Source organism: Histoplasma capsulatum (genome assembly GCF_000150115.1).
Source record: "Histoplasma capsulatum G186AR genomic scaffold supercont2.10, whole genome shotgun sequence".
In the NCBI taxonomy this organism is placed as follows: domain Eukaryota; kingdom Fungi; phylum Ascomycota; class Eurotiomycetes; order Onygenales; family Ajellomycetaceae; genus Histoplasma; species Histoplasma capsulatum.
Genome location: NW_025544810.1, coordinates 43,405 through 60,476, shown reverse-complemented (window position 1 = coordinate 60,476; position 17,072 = coordinate 43,405). Strand labels below are relative to the sequence as shown.

Here is a 17,072-nt window from a genome sequence, read left to right as displayed (position 1 = left end):
ATTTGCAATGGAAAAACGAACATCTGTGTAATGAAGGGCCATTGTGGACCTGGAAAGTCCTCGAAAGTGTTTCTCCTCTCGGCCAGAGATTCCATGCTGGCCCTGGCTTGGTGGAGTTGATATACGAGGCTTCGCTTTAGATATTTCTCATATGTGGTAGCTAACTAATTGAGTCTAATTGTTCAGGTTTGGACCATTCCCGCAGGTCTGCATGTGCCGACATGTTCCTTGGAGGATCCTATCGCATGCCAAGGCGTGTGCCGATTGCACAGTGGCTCAGCTTTGAACATTTCAACGGCCAAGCAGGAACCATGGAAAATTCTCTCAACAATGGATACTTAATTTCATCCTCCATGCAGTTCGCACAAGTTCTCTCCAATGATATGCCTCATGTCATCCAGACGGTGTCTCCGACGGCTGGCCGTGGGAAATGCCACTAGCAAATACGTAAAGAGATCCGCTATCACGAGCTATATCCATCAGGTCTCGAGCGGGGAAATTACTCAAGGGAACAGAACCCGCTCGAGATTTCAATGCTGGCTGATATAGACTGGGCACCGTGGATCAACCCTGTAATGCAGCTACCTGTGGAAGTTTTGAGCCTCAAGGCCTCGGATTTTGTTTGATTTATGGCCTCATGAATAAAGCAGGGCGGGCGCAGTTGTTGTTCATGGAGTGGTCACATTTGGCGATTGTCCGGCAAGCCTTGCCTGTTCAAGTTCACCTCCAAAATCACTCTAGAAATTCTCACAGTTCCTGGGATCGGTACAAGAGTGTGCGACATTAGAACCGCGCATTGCCCGGACCCTAATTGTTGAGCCTTGTCACTTATCCCGGCCCATCTTCCTCTATATCTCGGCCCGGCTCGGACCCAGGTCCTCAGCTTCTTCAGCAAAATGAAAAAGGAACAAATGAAGCATCCCGTGTTTTGCCACTATACAATGAGTGAGTATCTTGACCCATTGCTGAAAATAACAATACGAATTCCACTTTACCTGTTCATCTCCTTGGCCTGAGTTCTTAGGTAGCAATGGGCTCATCTACCATGTTCCATTGCCTCTCACTGGTCGTTTTGACCTGTCCGAGTCGGCTGCCATATGCATGATTTCTGAAATTCTTCGCTGCCCTGCTTGATGAGATGCAACATATCTCAGTTGCTCCCTTTACAGAATATGAATCCTCCCGTCTGAGCAGCCCCTGTTTCATTGTTCCAACCGAGCTACCATACGGCACGGACGTTACATGGACCAATTACACTACGTTGTCATGCTTCTGTCGGAGAAGTACCGCTGCGATTCCATAAGGTTGTTAAAATTTCCCCGTATTTCAATATCAAGAATGCATGATATTGTGCTGGCTCAAGCGTGTATTTCTGATGAATCACCGGTGGGATTCCTTGCTTGCCAAATTTGTTTGTTTGTATGGCTTCACATACGAGGATGTCAGGGCTTACACATCCCCACTTGTTTCCTGCAATTTAGATGTCCACTCGGAATCCCAGAGTTCTTCATTTGTGGTGCACAAACTCTGGGGACTTACTCCCGCTATTTGCAATAGCTATATCCGTGAAACGGTGGAATTGAGTAACGGGATTGTTGGGTGTATGGCTAATAGGCCTATAAATAGGCGAAAGTCAGGCGAAAGTTAGGCGAAAGCTCGAGTTCAAAGTCCTATTGAAGCAGCCAGAATAGCTAGGCCTACATCACCACGACTGAACCCCATCCTAAATGTTCGCAAGCGCGGATGATTTCCAATGGACAGGGATCCGTATTCTACGCTATCAGGGATAACTTCCCAGTAGTGATTATTTCTCTATTCCTCTGGGTTTGTGGTGATCCGAACCCGTTTCCATCACTCTGCAAAGTGGATATGCGGCTCCGATGCACTATTCCCTTGATACCAAAATCTGGTCCCGAGTTTTTAGCCTCCTGGGTGTGATCTCTTGTTTTTCAACCGTTCTCAAACTTTTCGATTATTCAGGGGTGCATTGGGTAATGAGTGCTTTCAAGATACTAAATCCCCGTATGGAGTTTCATGCACCTGTAACCCAATATCTGGTATGCTGTCACATAGATGCCTGCATGGAAATCGCCCCCACCTCTTTGGAGAGCACGGTGACGCATTGAGATGAGTTCCCGATGAGGGGATAACGGAATGCAACAATAATATCTCCTGTTCTCATATAACAGGTCCTCTAATATCCGGCAATCATCAATGGTGAGAATTAGTATGGGCCCCCCCAAGCATAAAAGCCCCAAGTTCCGCCTTCTTGGATTCGCTTGTCTGACTGGAAACCCTTCCTCTCATGTTCTCGCTGTCGAGAAGAGGTATATCTAGTCATTCGTTGACATTGTCATACCCTTAAAGTTGTTTCCACTGCCAGGGAATTATGGCTCAATTCCCGCACATTATTGCTACGTTATGGCTGCTGGTGCAGCTTGTGGCTGCAATTTCCAGGCCGGAGTTGCAGCCGCTTCCTCGCTATCTATGGGACGGAACGTCAGAGCCACAGCTCTCGGGAAGAGCAGTCAATCAAGCTGCCGCTGAAGAAGCCATAAAACCTGTTGACAAGGAGGAATTCTTTTGGGCTTCAACTGATAGTAGGTTTCTCTCTTTGAATTTTTTTACTATGCTCTGCTAATTCATCGGTGAAGAACCGGGATCCAAGGCCGTAGTCGTTAGCATGGTGTCTTGGTCCAAGGCAACTGAGCGGATCATTTCTTTGGATAAGATTGACCTCCTAATCCGGTCAGCGAGCTGCAATGCCAAGGACATGTCTTTCGATTTTATTCATCCCTTTGTCTATTCTGCCATCAAGATTTATTGGGACTGGGTTAACTTCAACGATATGAATACTTTCGTTGTAATCCCCAACTCCAAGAAATGCGGAAAGGACAGAGAACAACAACCCTGGGTTGCACGCCGTGTTATATTTGACGATAAAAACCAAAGAGTTCGCCTGGAAGCTACTAAGAGCACATGGAAAAAGGTTATGCAAACCTATACCTTGGATTTTGGTGAAGTCATTCTTGGGTCGAAAGGTCTTGTCAAACGCGATATCATTCCAGATCTCGACGAGAAATTCAGGCTCGGTATTGGAGTGACACTGCCAACCCGAATTTTCGGTTGGGAGGTCAACAAAGGCCCTCTCAAAGGTAACCTTACCGCCAACTGCAATGATTGCGGTACCCAAGGCGCTTTAGTCTTTGCTGGTCATGTTGAAGCAAGCCTCGGCTGGGGCGGCTTTGATATAGACAAATTTGAAATTTCCGTCAAACCTGAGGGAGTTGCAGTAAACGTTGAGCTGGAGTTGCTGTTTGACGCTCATCTCGATTTCCGTCGTTTCGTCAAACCTTCTCAGGAGATAAATTTGGTTGAAATTCCTATCTCAGGATGGAACATACCTGGTATCTTTGAGTTTGGTCCACGAATTCAACTGAATGCCGGATATGAAATTAGCTATATCTCAGGAACCGCTTCCGCAACAGCTGGAATTAGTGCCCGTATTCCAGATAGCGCTATCGCAAAATTAGATCTTTTGGCTGAGGATTCTGTGGAGGTTTCTGGATGGGCTCCGGTGATTGAAACACAACCTCTTCGAGTACAAGCTCAAGTTGACGCGGAGGCATCAGTTTACACTGAGGTCGCATTGTCAGTTAGCGTCACAGTTTTTGGTGAGATCCCCTTGTTGCCATCTGAGACCAATCTGAACTGACAACAGCTGTAAAGATGACAACGGATTTGGAGTGGATCTTGCACTCAAAGTCCCGCAGGTGACAGCCAAATTGGGCGCTGGTTTCGGTAATTTCGCCCTTTTCACTGCGATAGGCCTGATTTACTGATATGTGTCCAAGATACCGCCGGTTTCTGCCCCAACGAGGCGAATATATTTGGAATCAAACTTGATGTTATGGTAGGTGTCGATCTAGATCTGGAAGGCTGGGAAGAAATCGATGGTCATAGGAAAACTCTCTTCGATGTGGACATTTATGAGAAACCAGATATTTTTGTTTTCCCGCAAGTATGTCTCGGCTTCGATGATGTAGCCCCAGGGTATTGCCTCGGCGGAAAGAAGGAAGAGGACGATGAGGACGATGACGATGACCCGGGTCATTACGTCCGCGGACGCAGAGCACGGATCCCCCGGACACTGTCTCCTGCGCTATCTCCACGTCAAGATCCAGACACAGGAAGAGAGCCCATTCCGTTGAAGTGCGATAAGAAGAAGGCTGTCCAGATTCTAAAATATCCAAGTCCAATAGAACTAGCAAAGAATACTGCAGTACCGATTTTTGTACCAAACATTCCCTGCGGTGAAGCTTCAGAAGACTGCTGGCCAAATGCCAATATCACTGTGATAACCGAACCTCTCGAACAACGGGCCATCGTGGACCAGACCGGTCTACTTGACCAGGAGAAATGGGCCTGTAAGTGGCAGCCGCCATGATCCCCCTTTTTCAACATACTTGAAGAGTTCTTCCAGCTAACGTTCTGCAATACAGCTGAACATGTGTATGAGGCCAACTGGGTCCGGGATTACTTGGACTTTCTCCAAAAGAAATTAGCCGGCTCCGCGGACAAACCTTGTCATCCTGCTATTTTGAGATTTTGGGATAAGCTGAATCCAACTTACCCGGCTCCGGGGGGCGCACCCGCGAAAGAATCATATGTGGAAGCATTGGCGCAACATTTAGGCACTGTGAACACTGCATACGAACCTCGCATGGCCATTATTCAGCAGAGATTAAACAATCTGAAATACCTAGTGAGCAAAAACTAGACGGATTTTTCAACGCGGGGAATATAATTCAAGGAACTGACTGACTTTCTTGTAGATGTTTGCGAAGAAAACTCTTATCGCAGGCCGCGACGGTGTGGAAGGTCGAAGAAAAGTAATCAACAGCCACGGCAGATTTGTATGTGAGCTAGCGCGCATTTCCGCAACGTGCAAATACTACGCGCATCCAGCTGCCCAAGAGGCTTTGAAAAAATCCATCCTAGGGATTGAAGAAGTGCTGTAAGTAACATTCCCCTGCACCCTAATACATCCTCCTCCCGTTCATGTAAACGGTTTCATACTCACTCTTTAAATTAGAGGAATTGCGGACAATGATGCGAAGATGAAGGAATCCGGTACCTCCTTCCAACAGGTCCATAAGGACTTTTATGATGAGTTCCACGATGCTGCTATCGAGTGGACTCGGAGCCAACTGCAGGATTACGCCAAGTTTTTGTTGCAATACCCTGACGAGGTGGATGAATTGCCACCTGGATTTAAGGAGGAGCTTGAGCGGATCCGGGACGATGGGGAATATCGAAAGGAACTGTGTCCTCAGACTAAACGCACTGGTTGGTGATTTGCGTTTGTCAGGCTGGCTAGATGCCAGGTACATACATTCATTAGTGGGAAGAAACTACATATATATAAATATATTGCCCGTATGTGTGGAGTAAGTTAGGAAGCAATGCAAGCCTACTTATCTCAATGCAATTATTCAAATATCAAGTATCTGGGTCGCACCAACTGTATACCTGTAGATGTGTGAAATGTCAAAAGAAACAGAAATAAAAACCGAAACAAAAACCGAAACAAAAACCGAAACAAAAAAATGAAAATTTAATATGGTAGAAGATTTAGTCGAGTTTCCGAACATCCTGAATGCTGATAGGTAAGGCAAACCAGGTGTATATACTCGGAGGAAGTGTTTTCAATATTGCGTGGTGAGGTCTGAGAACGTAGAGGAAAAAACGTTTGGGGGATACGTGGAAGGGGGGAAGGAGGTTATATGACGATTTTATGCATTTGGAAGACCAGTGTCCGGAAATAGGTAGTAGTATGCCAAACTCCATCAAGATTGGCTTTTGAAGGGTTGAATCCTTTGCCATTTGAAAAAGAATGGGAGAGGGGGGTGCTGGGGTGGTCAGCAGAATGATGTAAACGGGATTAAACGAGGCTGCAACATGGCGGCTATAGTTTATAATACGATCGTCGGAATAGGGGTCCCTCACTGCCGGAGCAGTGAACTTCTGTAGGAAGCTGGGCTCAACTACAGATCCATATAATAGATTAGACCCTCCGGATTCTCAATTTTTGAAGGAGCTACCAGTTTCCCCAGGAGAATACCAGGGCGGCCCAGCAGGAACGCCAATACAGAGGAAATTAATTGTATAACAAATGGCCTCAACAATATGCTCTCCAACACATGTCTGTACACCATAACCAAAAGGCAATATCGGTACATACATAGATACATTTGTACAGTACAATAATAGATTAGCGAGTAAAACATCCCGGTCTCACAGCCTCAAGGATAACAAGGGTTATGACCGTTTATCATTCCGGACCAAGTGGTCGGTCCGAATTACATATTCGTCCTCGTCCTCCTTCCCCTCATTCTCTGCTTCACCACCCTTGACTGTCATTATCGAGTCACAGACAACAGCATCTTTGGCATTCCCCTTCCCTTTCCATCCGCGCGCAGCTGCCCCATTCGAATTGGTTACATTATCATCACCAACGGGACTGCTCATAGCATCCTCCTCAGACTCCGAGTATTGATCAGGGGAGGATGACAATATGGTGCCCTTCACCTTCGCACCGCTGATACTGGTTTTGCCCTTTCCCCGTGAGATCCTCATATGTCCGTGCTTGGCTCGATGAGGAAACGTCGATGGAGCTGCCGTTTTGTTGTCGTTCGTAGTGTTTGTTGGTGCGGTTGATAGAGTGTCTTCTGGAGATGTACCGGGCTTAAGCCCATTGGCCGCTTCACCAATTGTTAAAGGGGCGCGAGAGGGCGTTTCTGGGCTAGCCGATATGTTTGGCTTTGGTTTCTTTGCATCGTCAACCGATTCAAAGGTTCGGCGAACTCGTTCGAAATGTTCAAGTTCTTTAGCGCTGTTGTTGGGGTTATTGTAGTTAACGTCTCTGTACCAAAAATGGAGTTGGGGAAGGGGAAGGGAGGGTAGTGGGGGTGATGGGATGTGAAATACCTGACGCTAGCAACGAGCTCAGCCTTCGCCGCAATAAAGTCTTGTTCCGTTACCATGACGGCTATATCTTCAGGTGTTGCCAAATGATCGAAGAAATAAGCCGTCGTGACTGGACCGCCGGGTAACGCTTTAATTTTTTCATCCACAGCAGTAGCTTGGCGTGTGATGGCCTTAAGCATGGCATCCGAGCATAATGCGTACAGATCAGCACCTGTGTAAGTAAAAGGTAGTTGTTCAGCAATCCGCCGCAGCGAAAGGTCTGGATGTAGGTTGAATTTCCGTGTGAGGGCTTCCAAAATAGTAACTTGTTTCTCATGAGTATCCGACACGCCGAGGTACAGCATTTTATCGAACCGACCAGGCCTGAGGAGTGCAGCATCCAGGAGATCGGGCCGATTAGTAGCGCCAATTACGAAAACGCCTCCGCCATTCTCGTCTCCAGCGCTCATCCCGTCCAGTTCGGCGAGGAGCTGGGAAACAATACGATCCATGACACCACCGCTGTCGCCTTGGTTTCCACGTTTCGGTGCGACTGAGTCCAGCTCATCAAAGAATACCACACAAGGTCTCGCATCACGGGCGCGCTGGAAGACCCGCCGAACGTTTGCTTCAGACTCTCCGATATACATATTAAGCAGTTCGGGACCCTTGACGGAAAAAAAGTTGAGGGAGAATTCGGTAGCGATAGCTTTGGCGAGAAGAGTCTTTCCGGTTCCAGGGGGTCCATAAAACAGGATTCCGCTTCTCTTTTTCATTCCTTTTGCAAAAAGCTCTGGCCGTTCGAGCGGGAGTTGAATGGTCTCCATAACGGCATCCTTGACATTTGTAAGGCCTCCGACATCATCCCAGCTGACGTTAGGAATCTTTGGTGCACCAATGGCATCCGCAAAATTCTTTCTAGCGGCATCTACGGCGGCATCGAAGTCCTCTTTTGTCACACATCGAGCAGCATCTCCTCCTGCGGTTTGGACGTCTCGCACAGTGACCTTTAAGCTTTCATCAAAAGTCGTAGCATCCTCTGCTAACTTCTGAAGACGAAGAGATTTAGCGGCGACTGCACGCTCAACGACATCGACTAGATCCCCCGCAACGAGAGCGGCGGTTTTTACTGCCACAGAGGCCAAATCAACGTCAGCCGAAATTTTGATTCCTTGGTCATGGATCACGTTGCGTAGGATACCCTCTCTTTCCTTTTCGTCTGGAGCCGCCATTTCAAATTCATGGGTGAAAAGACTTCGGATGCCCTCCGGAACTTTCTCAATGTCTGTGGTCGTGGCGATCATAACTCTGGCGTCTGCCACGATATCCTTCATTGCTGTAACCATTCTATCAGCTGTTAAGACATCGATATGCTGTATTAGCAAGGCAGTGCATTGTGTTCCGCATGTGAATGCACGATCCGCCCTAGCTTTGAGAAAAGCTTCCGTCTTCACATCCCCTCCATTGGCTCCCCCTTCGGCAAGAATATCGTAGGAATCGATTGCAAATGTATGAAGACCAACCTCTGCACAAGCACGATATGCAACGGTCGATTTCCCGATGGCCCGCTGAGTAGACGTAAGCAAGACAACGACAGGCTTCATGCCGAGCTGGATCGCCCTAGAGCTTGTCGATGTAGAAATGAGATCCCGAAGACGTTTCTGTACTGAAGGAGCGAATATTTTAGGCTTCGCTGAGACGAAGAGATGTGGCTTTCTTGTCTCGTTGTTCGGTTTCGGCAGTGGCTTCACACCTAACCAATACTCCCATCCATTATGTAGTGTTCCAGGTACGGGACTTATCTCACTCCCTGCCTGCACCATTCTTGTTGAAGAAGTGTCAATGACCGCCACTCGGCCCCAACGTTCATCATCAGAACTGTTTTCTAACCCCTCTACATGGGCAGGGACAACTTGACTAACACGAAACCATGCAACCCCCACTTTTCTCAACCCATTTTGGGACCTCGATTGAGGATCCGGAGACAGCCCAAGCTGAACGGCCACATCTTCGTCTTCACCAACATCAGGACTCTTGGTAGAAGAGTATATTGTTTTCCCTAACTCTTCATCAACGCTTATGCCAATGAGGTCGCCACTCTTAACTAATCGTTGTTTAGATTCAAAATAACGTTTTAATCCGGCAAATAGAGCGGGCTGGAGAGACCTATCCATAGAAAGGGGAGTGGAAATTTTCAGTAGTGTAACTTCCTTCGCAACAGGAGGCATCTTGAGTGAACTCGATTTCAGTTGTACCCCAGGTCTGGAGCTCGCTTGTTGATACCCATGAACCGATATCGGGGAAAGCTTTAAGTATTTAGGATTTCCTAGATTGTTTAACAATATGGGCGGCACTAGCGCTGTAGGGGTAAACCGATGTGATGGCAGCTGCGATATGGTAGGTCTCCTAGTAGAGGAGGTATTCATCGAATATCGAGGTTTTGGAGATATCAACCCTGGAAGGCCATAAACCTTTACCGCTCTCCAGGTTATATCATCAACGGCATTATCCGTAAGCCCGCTTAGGCTATCAAACTTTAGAGAAGACAGCATGTTGAGCTGAGGTTCCTCAGCAGCTTCGATTCTCACCCAGTCTCCTGAGAAGCAACCGATTTTGGCAAGGGTGTGAATATCCACATACACAAAGGAGTCTGAATCTTCAAACTCTCGTGGTTTAGGATGTAGGATCTCATTAGGTATTCTCGCCAACAGGCCTTCCGCTCGGAATGTCTTCCCAGCACTTCTTCCTGCGCGCGTAGTAGCATTCGTGAAGCTCGAGAGCATGGACCCTGGTGTATGAATATCGAACCTCTTGCCATCGGGGCGTGGGGTCACAGATGTCATTGCGGACATTGTTCCGGAAGGTTGCGGAGGGAGCTCCGGAGCCGTTAATGAGATCATATCATCCAAGGAGTCATCAGAAGCATCACTATCACTTTGGGGTGAAACTTCTGTATCAGATTCGTCAGGCGGTGATGTACTTTCCATACTTGTGCTGTTCGATTTCTCTTCCGCAGCTGAATAAAACTGCTCGTTCGAGGTATCATCACCTTCGTCTTCGACCACCTCTTTTAATAACGTTTGGCCTGGAGATGGAAGACCCTTGGATATTCGAGATTCATGACGAGATTTGGTTTCGACAAGCACCATTCGAGTAGTTGGTTTAACTAAGCCTTGAGACACCGGCTCACAGAAGGAAATTTTGGCCGGCGGGGGGGTAGCATGAGTGATAGGATGTGAAGGTAGCGGCAGAGGTAACAAGTCCCCCGCATGCAATACCCTCTGTATGGAAATTGCCTCGCGTATAACCCCAATTAATCGCTCCTCCCTTCCAGCAGCTGTCTCTTTCGTCTCTTCGTCATGCTTTGTTTTGAATTTCTCTGAGCCCCGTCTCTTGGCCCAGAGGCCACTGCTCCCCTGTGCTCCGGGGCCGAAGCCCCCACCAAACTTATTTTGAATATCATCCACCGTACTGAGCAGATGGCGTTCAACCGTCACATAGACAGTATCCAGATACAGCGGGACCACGGCTAGCACATGAATTTCGATTTCTCGTTGGCTCGATATCGAATTTCGAGTCGGGTCAAGCATCTCGAACGCTTGAACAAATGACTGGATTGAGCCGCTAGATGCTGGGAAATTGGCAGTCGAAGGAGATAGTGGCGAGGATTGCGATTTAGTGGCCGATTGGAGGCGCATAGGGATAATGGTCCACAGCAAGTCGTCCACAAGGAGATTATGTGGCGACCATGGAGATATGGCAATATACCGCACTTCCTGTGATTCTGCTAGAGCTGCGGCACGTTAGTATAAGAAATCCATGCTACATTACGGGGGGATTTCGGGCGCAAAGCGCTTTGCTCCAAGTGTTTTGTGAAGCACGAGAAAGCGTAGACACACACACCTTCGGCACTCGACCCCGGAAACAAATCTACTGCTAAATCATCAGACAGGATTCCAACATCTCCTTGTATATGATGATCAAGCACTAGTTTGGCAGATACAGGGTTCCTGTTATTCACTCGTCGTCGTCGAGGATCCCTCCGCCGACGCTTGACGTGAGCAGTATCATACGAAACGGACGCCATAGCATCGCTAGTATCGTCCCCCCCACATATGTTGAAAAGGATACCCGTAATTCAAAAAGGCGAACGCAGATGATCATAGTTGGTGCGACCAACACAGTTAGGCCCTACATAAGAAGGAGACGCAGAGCGTTGGTGTTTCCGAACGACAGAATTGTGTTAGCGAACGTGATGGTGATCGAAAAAGTGAACCTCTTGCTCCCGATGCCGAGGTTCAGCACGACCGAAATCTATTAGAACCCGCGATCAATCCTCAAATCGACCAACATTGCCGGTCTGCGGAAATAATGGACAGGAAAATATCAGATAATAACTCTCAAAATTGACAAACTATCCCAGCATGCCTACTTTGGCCTCTTGTTGCTTCTTCTACCCAGGTATGTTACCTACTTTTTTTTCTTTGCCCAATTTTTTCCTTTGTATTAAGAGGGTTATACGGCTATATTTGAGATACGGGTAACTAATGAGAACCTTCGCGAGGCGCCCAAAAGAGTCCTAGATAAGTGGTTAGATGATCGAACCTTGATTGAACCTTGATTGGAGATGAGATTAAACAATCAGGGATGGAGACTCAAAGAACGATAAGTTGGTTGATACCTACAATCTTGCTCATCCTCACAGGGCAACGACGCCACTATCCGGTGCCCAGTTAGGGTCATATCAGCGCACTGCCTCACCAGAAGATATTCATTATTATCAGCGTAGAATCGGATCTTGTATCTACGCAGCGGTAATGACCCGTCCAGATATTGCCTACGTCGTTGGCTAGCTAGCTACCTCCATGTCCAACCTGTCTGCAGGCCATTCTACAGAAATCGACCGCGTTATCACCCAACTACGAGATATGAAGAATCTAGCTATCCAATATAGCGCAGAACCAGCATTATCGCCATAGTAGCACTGCAAGTACGACGGCTGATGCGGGTGAAGGCCATTGCTATCACTCAACGGACTGTCTCTCGGTTTTCAAGAGCTACAGTAGCTTATCGGGCTCATAACTGTCTGAAATGGATGATTTTCCAAAATATTGCCACAAAGTTACTGAATATCAAGTTGAATTGTATTCTAATAATGATTTTTGATTATTGACACGAAAAGATAGTAGTATTTATAAGAATAGAATGGTCATAAGCGAGATTAAAGTTCAGTTTTTGGATATGAATATCAATCCGAATATCATTCTCTCCAATTTGGATCTTGCAAAAAGTGACAAAGACGTTCAGGTTTTGCAAATTTCTTGACATTTATAATTTGACTTGAGTTTCTCATAGTTGATACAGTTACTATTTTTGGTCTTCATATAACAGGATCAACCACACACGTCATCGTAACAGCTATCTGATGGTTACATTTTCACAGGCATATGCTGCTCAAACCAGCCCAGCAATCTCGCACAATAATCAATGTATGCCGGGAACTTGCGGACGCGATGGCCTTCAGTAGGATACAGTGCGCAGGCTGACTCCACCCCCTTTTCCACCAATGCCCGGTGATACATCATAGCTTGTGTGGGCGGAGTGCAAGGATCATCTTTTCCTGCAATTTGTAGCACAGGCGTCCGGTACCTCCCCGCAAACATCAGCGGGCTCCTCTTTTGATACTCCCCGCCCACGCAGTACGGATCAGCGTTGAGCAATATGCGGTCACATCTCGGAATGTTTGAAGTGCCGTGTAGGGACACCCAATCTGAAATAGGTGCGACAGCGACTCCTGCTGCGAACAAATCTGTTTGTGTCACTATCCAGTTCGTCATGAACCCCCCGTAACTCCCGCCTGTTACGCCAATCTGCGACCTGGCTGCCAACCCGGTCTCGACTAGATGCTCGATCCCGCTCAACAGGTCTTGGCAGTCCACTCCGCCCATGTTGCCGTATATCTGGCGGACGAAATCTTGCCCACGCCCTGTCGAACCACGGGGATTTGGGCAGAATACGGCATACCCATTTGCTGTGAGGAAAGCGCTAATATCAATGTCCGGCCATTCATTCTTGAAACAGGAGATAGGTCCGCCGTGACAATGCATGATTAGTGGATAGGGGGCTCTACCTAACGTCGGGAGGCGGAGAAACCCTTGGATTTCTACCCCATCTAGGGTTCGCCAAGTCAATGGTCTGCCTTCGCCGAAGTGAGATTTGAGCCAGATCTTTCCTAAATCCACAAAAGAGTGGATTACTGTTTCCGTTCGATTGTCTACTAGAGAAATTTGCGGGTATTGCATCCAGCTTCCTGTAATGATGGCAAAACTGCCGCTAGCTATAGGCGCCGCGCCGTAGCTTGCTGATTCTGACGTCCACAGCTCAGTAGTTGATTTTGTAACCACGTCGACTTCCCCAACGACTATATTAAGGCCTTTCAATCCGGTGTAGAAAAGTCTAGATTCGTCCAGCCAAGACACATCGGTGACATCCACACCCCCCACGTCCAATTGCCATGCTTCGGAACTGTCAACATCCACAATCATCACAATTCCTACAACCTTTCCTCGGGTATTGCTTAAAGCCTGGGTAAAAGCAGCGTATTTTCCAGACTTTGACGAAACGACGCTTCCCACTTGGCATGGTGGCGGCGGAGTATATATAATACGTTCAGTCCCTCGAAACAAGTCGAGCACAGAGACACGGCAGGAATACCACGCTGATTCACTAAACCCATCTGACATAACAGCAACAGCATGGCTCGGTCCGTACCATCCAGCTTCCCACACGCTAGCTTGGGGAAACTGGATGGCATGAAGCTTCTGTTCTTTCACACTGTCATATACCACCAGCGAACGCAAAGTTCCATCACAGCTGTCTGCCTGAATCTCTGGTGCCCAGGAAGGGATATCTTCGTCACTCCCTCTGGGTCCAGCGATCCCAAGGAGCAACTTTGCACTGTCTGAATGCCATCTTGCATACTCGACAGAGACGGTTTCAATACCAGATACCTCAACTAGTTCTCCAAAATTTCTTCCGCGAAGCAAATAACATCGGTATCCACCCTTTCCCCCCCGGTTAGACAGGAAGGAAATTTGTGTCCCATCGGGGGAGAATTGGGGTTGTATATCTTGGTAAGGTGCGGGCTGTGAGTCCTCGCCGACTATGCGCAACACAGCCCCGGCAATCGCCTCGATCAAGCAAATGCGGGACTCGGGCTGACCTTCCAGTTTGCGCCATGTTTTGCCGACAAAGGCAATCAGCTTCCCATCCGGTGATGAGACCGGGTCTGATGCCAGGGTAATTTTCCCAAAGCCCGGCTCAATGAGGTTTTTGAAGTAGGCCTCTGTTTTCTGGAACAGGGTGCTCTGGGTGATATTCCTGTCTGTTAAGCTGCTTCCCACCTTTTTAGGCAGGGGGTCCAGATGATTGTCAACCGTGTGCATGATTCCCAATGTAACTAACTAGTTATCTGAAACCCTAAGATAGTAACAATGGTGCAGCAAAACGGCAAATACGTAGCAACAAGCAAGCTTGATGCATAAATTTCAAGATGAAGTTTCGCTCTGCTCTCTTGCCTGAGTATGATCCAGGTCTGTAAAAAATTCAGGTCCCTGTTGGTCAATAATATGCATTGTTTAAGGACAGATGCCCCAGTTGAGGTTAGATCCCATAGTTCAACCGCACAATGCATTTGTAAAAGAACCAATCCATAATGTGGGGTCGCACATCTGAAGGTATTTATAAGATTTTAGCCTTTAGTTAGATCTAAACGAACTAGTTCGCTTAGGCTCTGATCTTTTTCAACAATCAGAGAATTTGCAGCACTTTTTATCCTATGCATTCACTGCCAATATTCTGTCTCTACTGTATATATAGACATATCTTTGCTCTCACTATGGACGGGCCATGTGCATATGAGCTGCGGGGCGGACCTCTTTCGAATCTATCAAACATTTGGCCACGTTTCCCTGATGATCTCACCAACTGTATTGCTAAGAATAACCTCGCCTCATAGACCTTCAAGTCCTTGGGTGCCGGTTAGCTCTATATAGAAGTTCATTGAAGTTTTCATCCAGGGAACCGTAATGCTGGATTCGTCAGATGTCAAGACCTTGCACGACCACTGGAATGACATCGCCTCCAACATGCTGCTTCGCATGGTCATCGCAGGCTGTGCGAGTTGCCGACGTCTTCTCGAAGAAATTCTCGATGTCTCGCTCAACGGAATACTCCATATCACTGGCGGCCACAATGGATATAGATTGCAGAGTTAGGTCATCGATAGACGAAGCATTGTGTTCTAGAGGGACAACGGAAGGTCATAAGAAACCAGCAGATTGATACCCCCACCAACTAAGCGCCCATTGGGCAGAACTTCAGGAGCCCGCGAAGTTTTAGTTTCAGTTTCCGAGTATGCTCCAAGGGGTCAAAAACATTCCAAGCTTCGGCTGAGCGCATTGCCTCAGTCGGGACAGCTAGGGTGAGGTTAGACCATGGAAATGCAGATAGTGTGTTTGAATCAATACCGCGTTGCTGCCTGGAGATATGGCCTTGATGGGGTTTCTCGATGCACGGGATACCATACTTGTCTGAACGATCCATGCGCGCAACTTGGACGAAATTCCTGTACTAGTTTTAAACACCCAACTCAACTTCATCCCTTTCATCCATTCCATTCCATTACTTACAGTTATGAGGTATGGACAGTGACCTAAACATGGTGTTAATGTCATAAAACCTCACACATCTATCTGCCTGCGGGGTTGAACCAGTTCATCAATCAGACACTCAAACACCAGCATATCGGCCCAGCTGGGAATACAAAGTGTGCTTGCACGTTCAGCAATCCGTGGAGGAGATTCTACGGCTATATTGCCTCAGACAGTGTTCGGTATGAAGTGTACCTCCCCCTCTATCCGTCGATGGATGTTTGTTTCATTGCCAGTTTCGTAGGGAGGGCTCGAAAACTTTAATGCATAGAGAATAAGGAGGGTAGGGCTCAATACACACGACATGTGCTTGCTGCCATCTCAAATATAAAACAAATACCTGTTCTGAGATTCAAGTATCGAACTGCAATACAAAAGTCAGTGTAGAAATCATCTTCCCATGTTGTATCTCCTTGAATTTCTGGAACATCTGTCAAATAAATCATCTGGGCAGCCATTGTTAACTCCTTGCTTATTTCTTGTTCTTTTTTACACGGACTCTGTTGTTAGCTCATGGTAACATTCGCGTTGAGAGCGGGGATGTCAAACGGGTTGGGTCAATGATATTTCCACACGGCCGGTGTGTATGGGTAACAGCCCAGGATTGGGCTGCAACAGTGCTCCATTTCGTTGGGTTTCGATCTCGTCGCCCAATATCTAGCTCTCGACTCTGTATACTGGTTGAAATCGAGGAGAAACTGGTTCGATTGCTTGTCCACCGCGTTATTTGTGTCCAACACCACCCACCCCCGTGAGACGCTCGATTTGCTGTTTTGTTGGTCGCGAGGTAAGTGTGGAGGGGAAGGAGCTGCATATCTGGCGGTGGATGCATTTTCCCCATCCTCCAATCATCATTGCAAACCCTGCTATTGTTTTTGTTCCTGGTGCGTGTCTGCGAGTCGTGGGTTCTGGGAATGGGATGCGGCTGAAAAAGTCTTCTCTGCAGAACTGCTGCAGGGAGGAGTTGTTGATGATGATGACAACAACAACAACAACAACAACAACAACAACAACAACAATCCATCCGAGCCGTTCTTTCGATTCTCGTTGGCCAGTCATGATTCTGTTTCTTGGTTTTGTTCCTGTTCCATCTGCATGGAGTAATGCGGTAAACCCGATGCGGGTGGGTGACCCATTGCCCCTGGCGATTTTCAGGGTAACTTGTTCCAAAATCTTCCGAACAGCGATATCCAGGGTGTGCGCTTCGTTCGTCCCTGTGGATCTGAAAATAATCATGATAGAGGGGAGCTCATTCAGCAGCCTGATAAGAATATTGCGCGGTGGCCCGTTCACCCGGCAAGGTTCCAAGATTTATTGTTTTTATGATGTTATCTTCCCCCGGCTGTGAAAGATGAACAGACTCTGGGGCTTTCCCCCCCCCCCCCCAAAAAA

General features: G+C 47.5%; 6 protein-coding genes across 6 annotated transcripts; 2 read left to right on the top strand and 4 right to left on the bottom strand.

Annotated features, from left to right (window-relative positions):
- Positions 1–30: 30 nt before the first annotated feature.
- On the top strand, positions 31–440 carry HCBG_06666 (uncharacterized protein; the record flags this gene model as incomplete). Its single annotated transcript, XM_045433715.1, has 2 exons — positions 31–115; positions 187–440. The coding sequence occupies 2 exons, from the start codon at positions 31–33 to the stop codon at positions 438–440; spliced, it is 339 nt and encodes a 112-aa protein (XP_045285196.1).
- Positions 441–2,389: 1,949 nt separating this feature from the next.
- On the top strand, positions 2,390–5,357 carry HCBG_06665 (uncharacterized protein; the record flags this gene model as incomplete). The annotated part of the gene is made up of 6 exons (XM_045433714.1): positions 2,390–2,600; positions 2,655–3,674; positions 3,855–4,427; positions 4,503–4,765; positions 4,836–5,017; positions 5,096–5,357. The coding sequence occupies 6 exons, from the start codon at positions 2,390–2,392 to the stop codon at positions 5,355–5,357; spliced, it is 2,511 nt and encodes an 836-aa protein (XP_045285195.1).
- A 713-nt stretch (positions 5,358–6,070) lies between these two features.
- HCBG_06664 (peroxisomal biogenesis factor 6) lies at positions 6,071–11,056 on the bottom strand (the record flags this gene model as incomplete). The annotated part of the gene is made up of 3 exons (XM_045433713.1): positions 6,071–6,895; positions 6,991–10,762; positions 10,873–11,056. The coding sequence occupies 3 exons, from the start codon at positions 11,054–11,056 to the stop codon at positions 6,322–6,324; spliced, it is 4,530 nt and encodes a 1,509-aa protein (XP_045285194.1).
- A 1,342-nt stretch (positions 11,057–12,398) lies between these two features.
- On the bottom strand, positions 12,399–14,414 carry HCBG_06663 (prolyl endopeptidase; the record flags this gene model as incomplete). The annotated part of the gene is made up of 1 exon (XM_045433712.1): positions 12,399–14,414. One exon carries the CDS (start codon positions 14,412–14,414, stop codon positions 12,399–12,401), a length of 2,016 nt encoding a protein of 671 aa, XP_045285193.1.
- Positions 14,415–15,068: 654 nt separating this feature from the next.
- Positions 15,069–16,138, bottom strand: HCBG_06662 (uncharacterized protein; the record flags this gene model as incomplete). Its single annotated transcript, XM_045433711.1, has 3 exons — positions 15,069–15,271; positions 15,557–15,682; positions 16,021–16,138. 3 exons carry the CDS (start codon positions 16,136–16,138, stop codon positions 15,069–15,071), a joined length of 447 nt encoding a protein of 148 aa, XP_045285192.1.
- Positions 16,139–16,403: 265 nt separating this feature from the next.
- On the bottom strand, positions 16,404–16,739 carry HCBG_06661 (uncharacterized protein; the record flags this gene model as incomplete). The annotated part of the gene is made up of 1 exon (XM_045433710.1): positions 16,404–16,739. One exon carries the CDS (start codon positions 16,737–16,739, stop codon positions 16,404–16,406), a length of 336 nt encoding a protein of 111 aa, XP_045285191.1.
- Between the last annotated feature and the right edge of the window lie 333 nt (positions 16,740–17,072).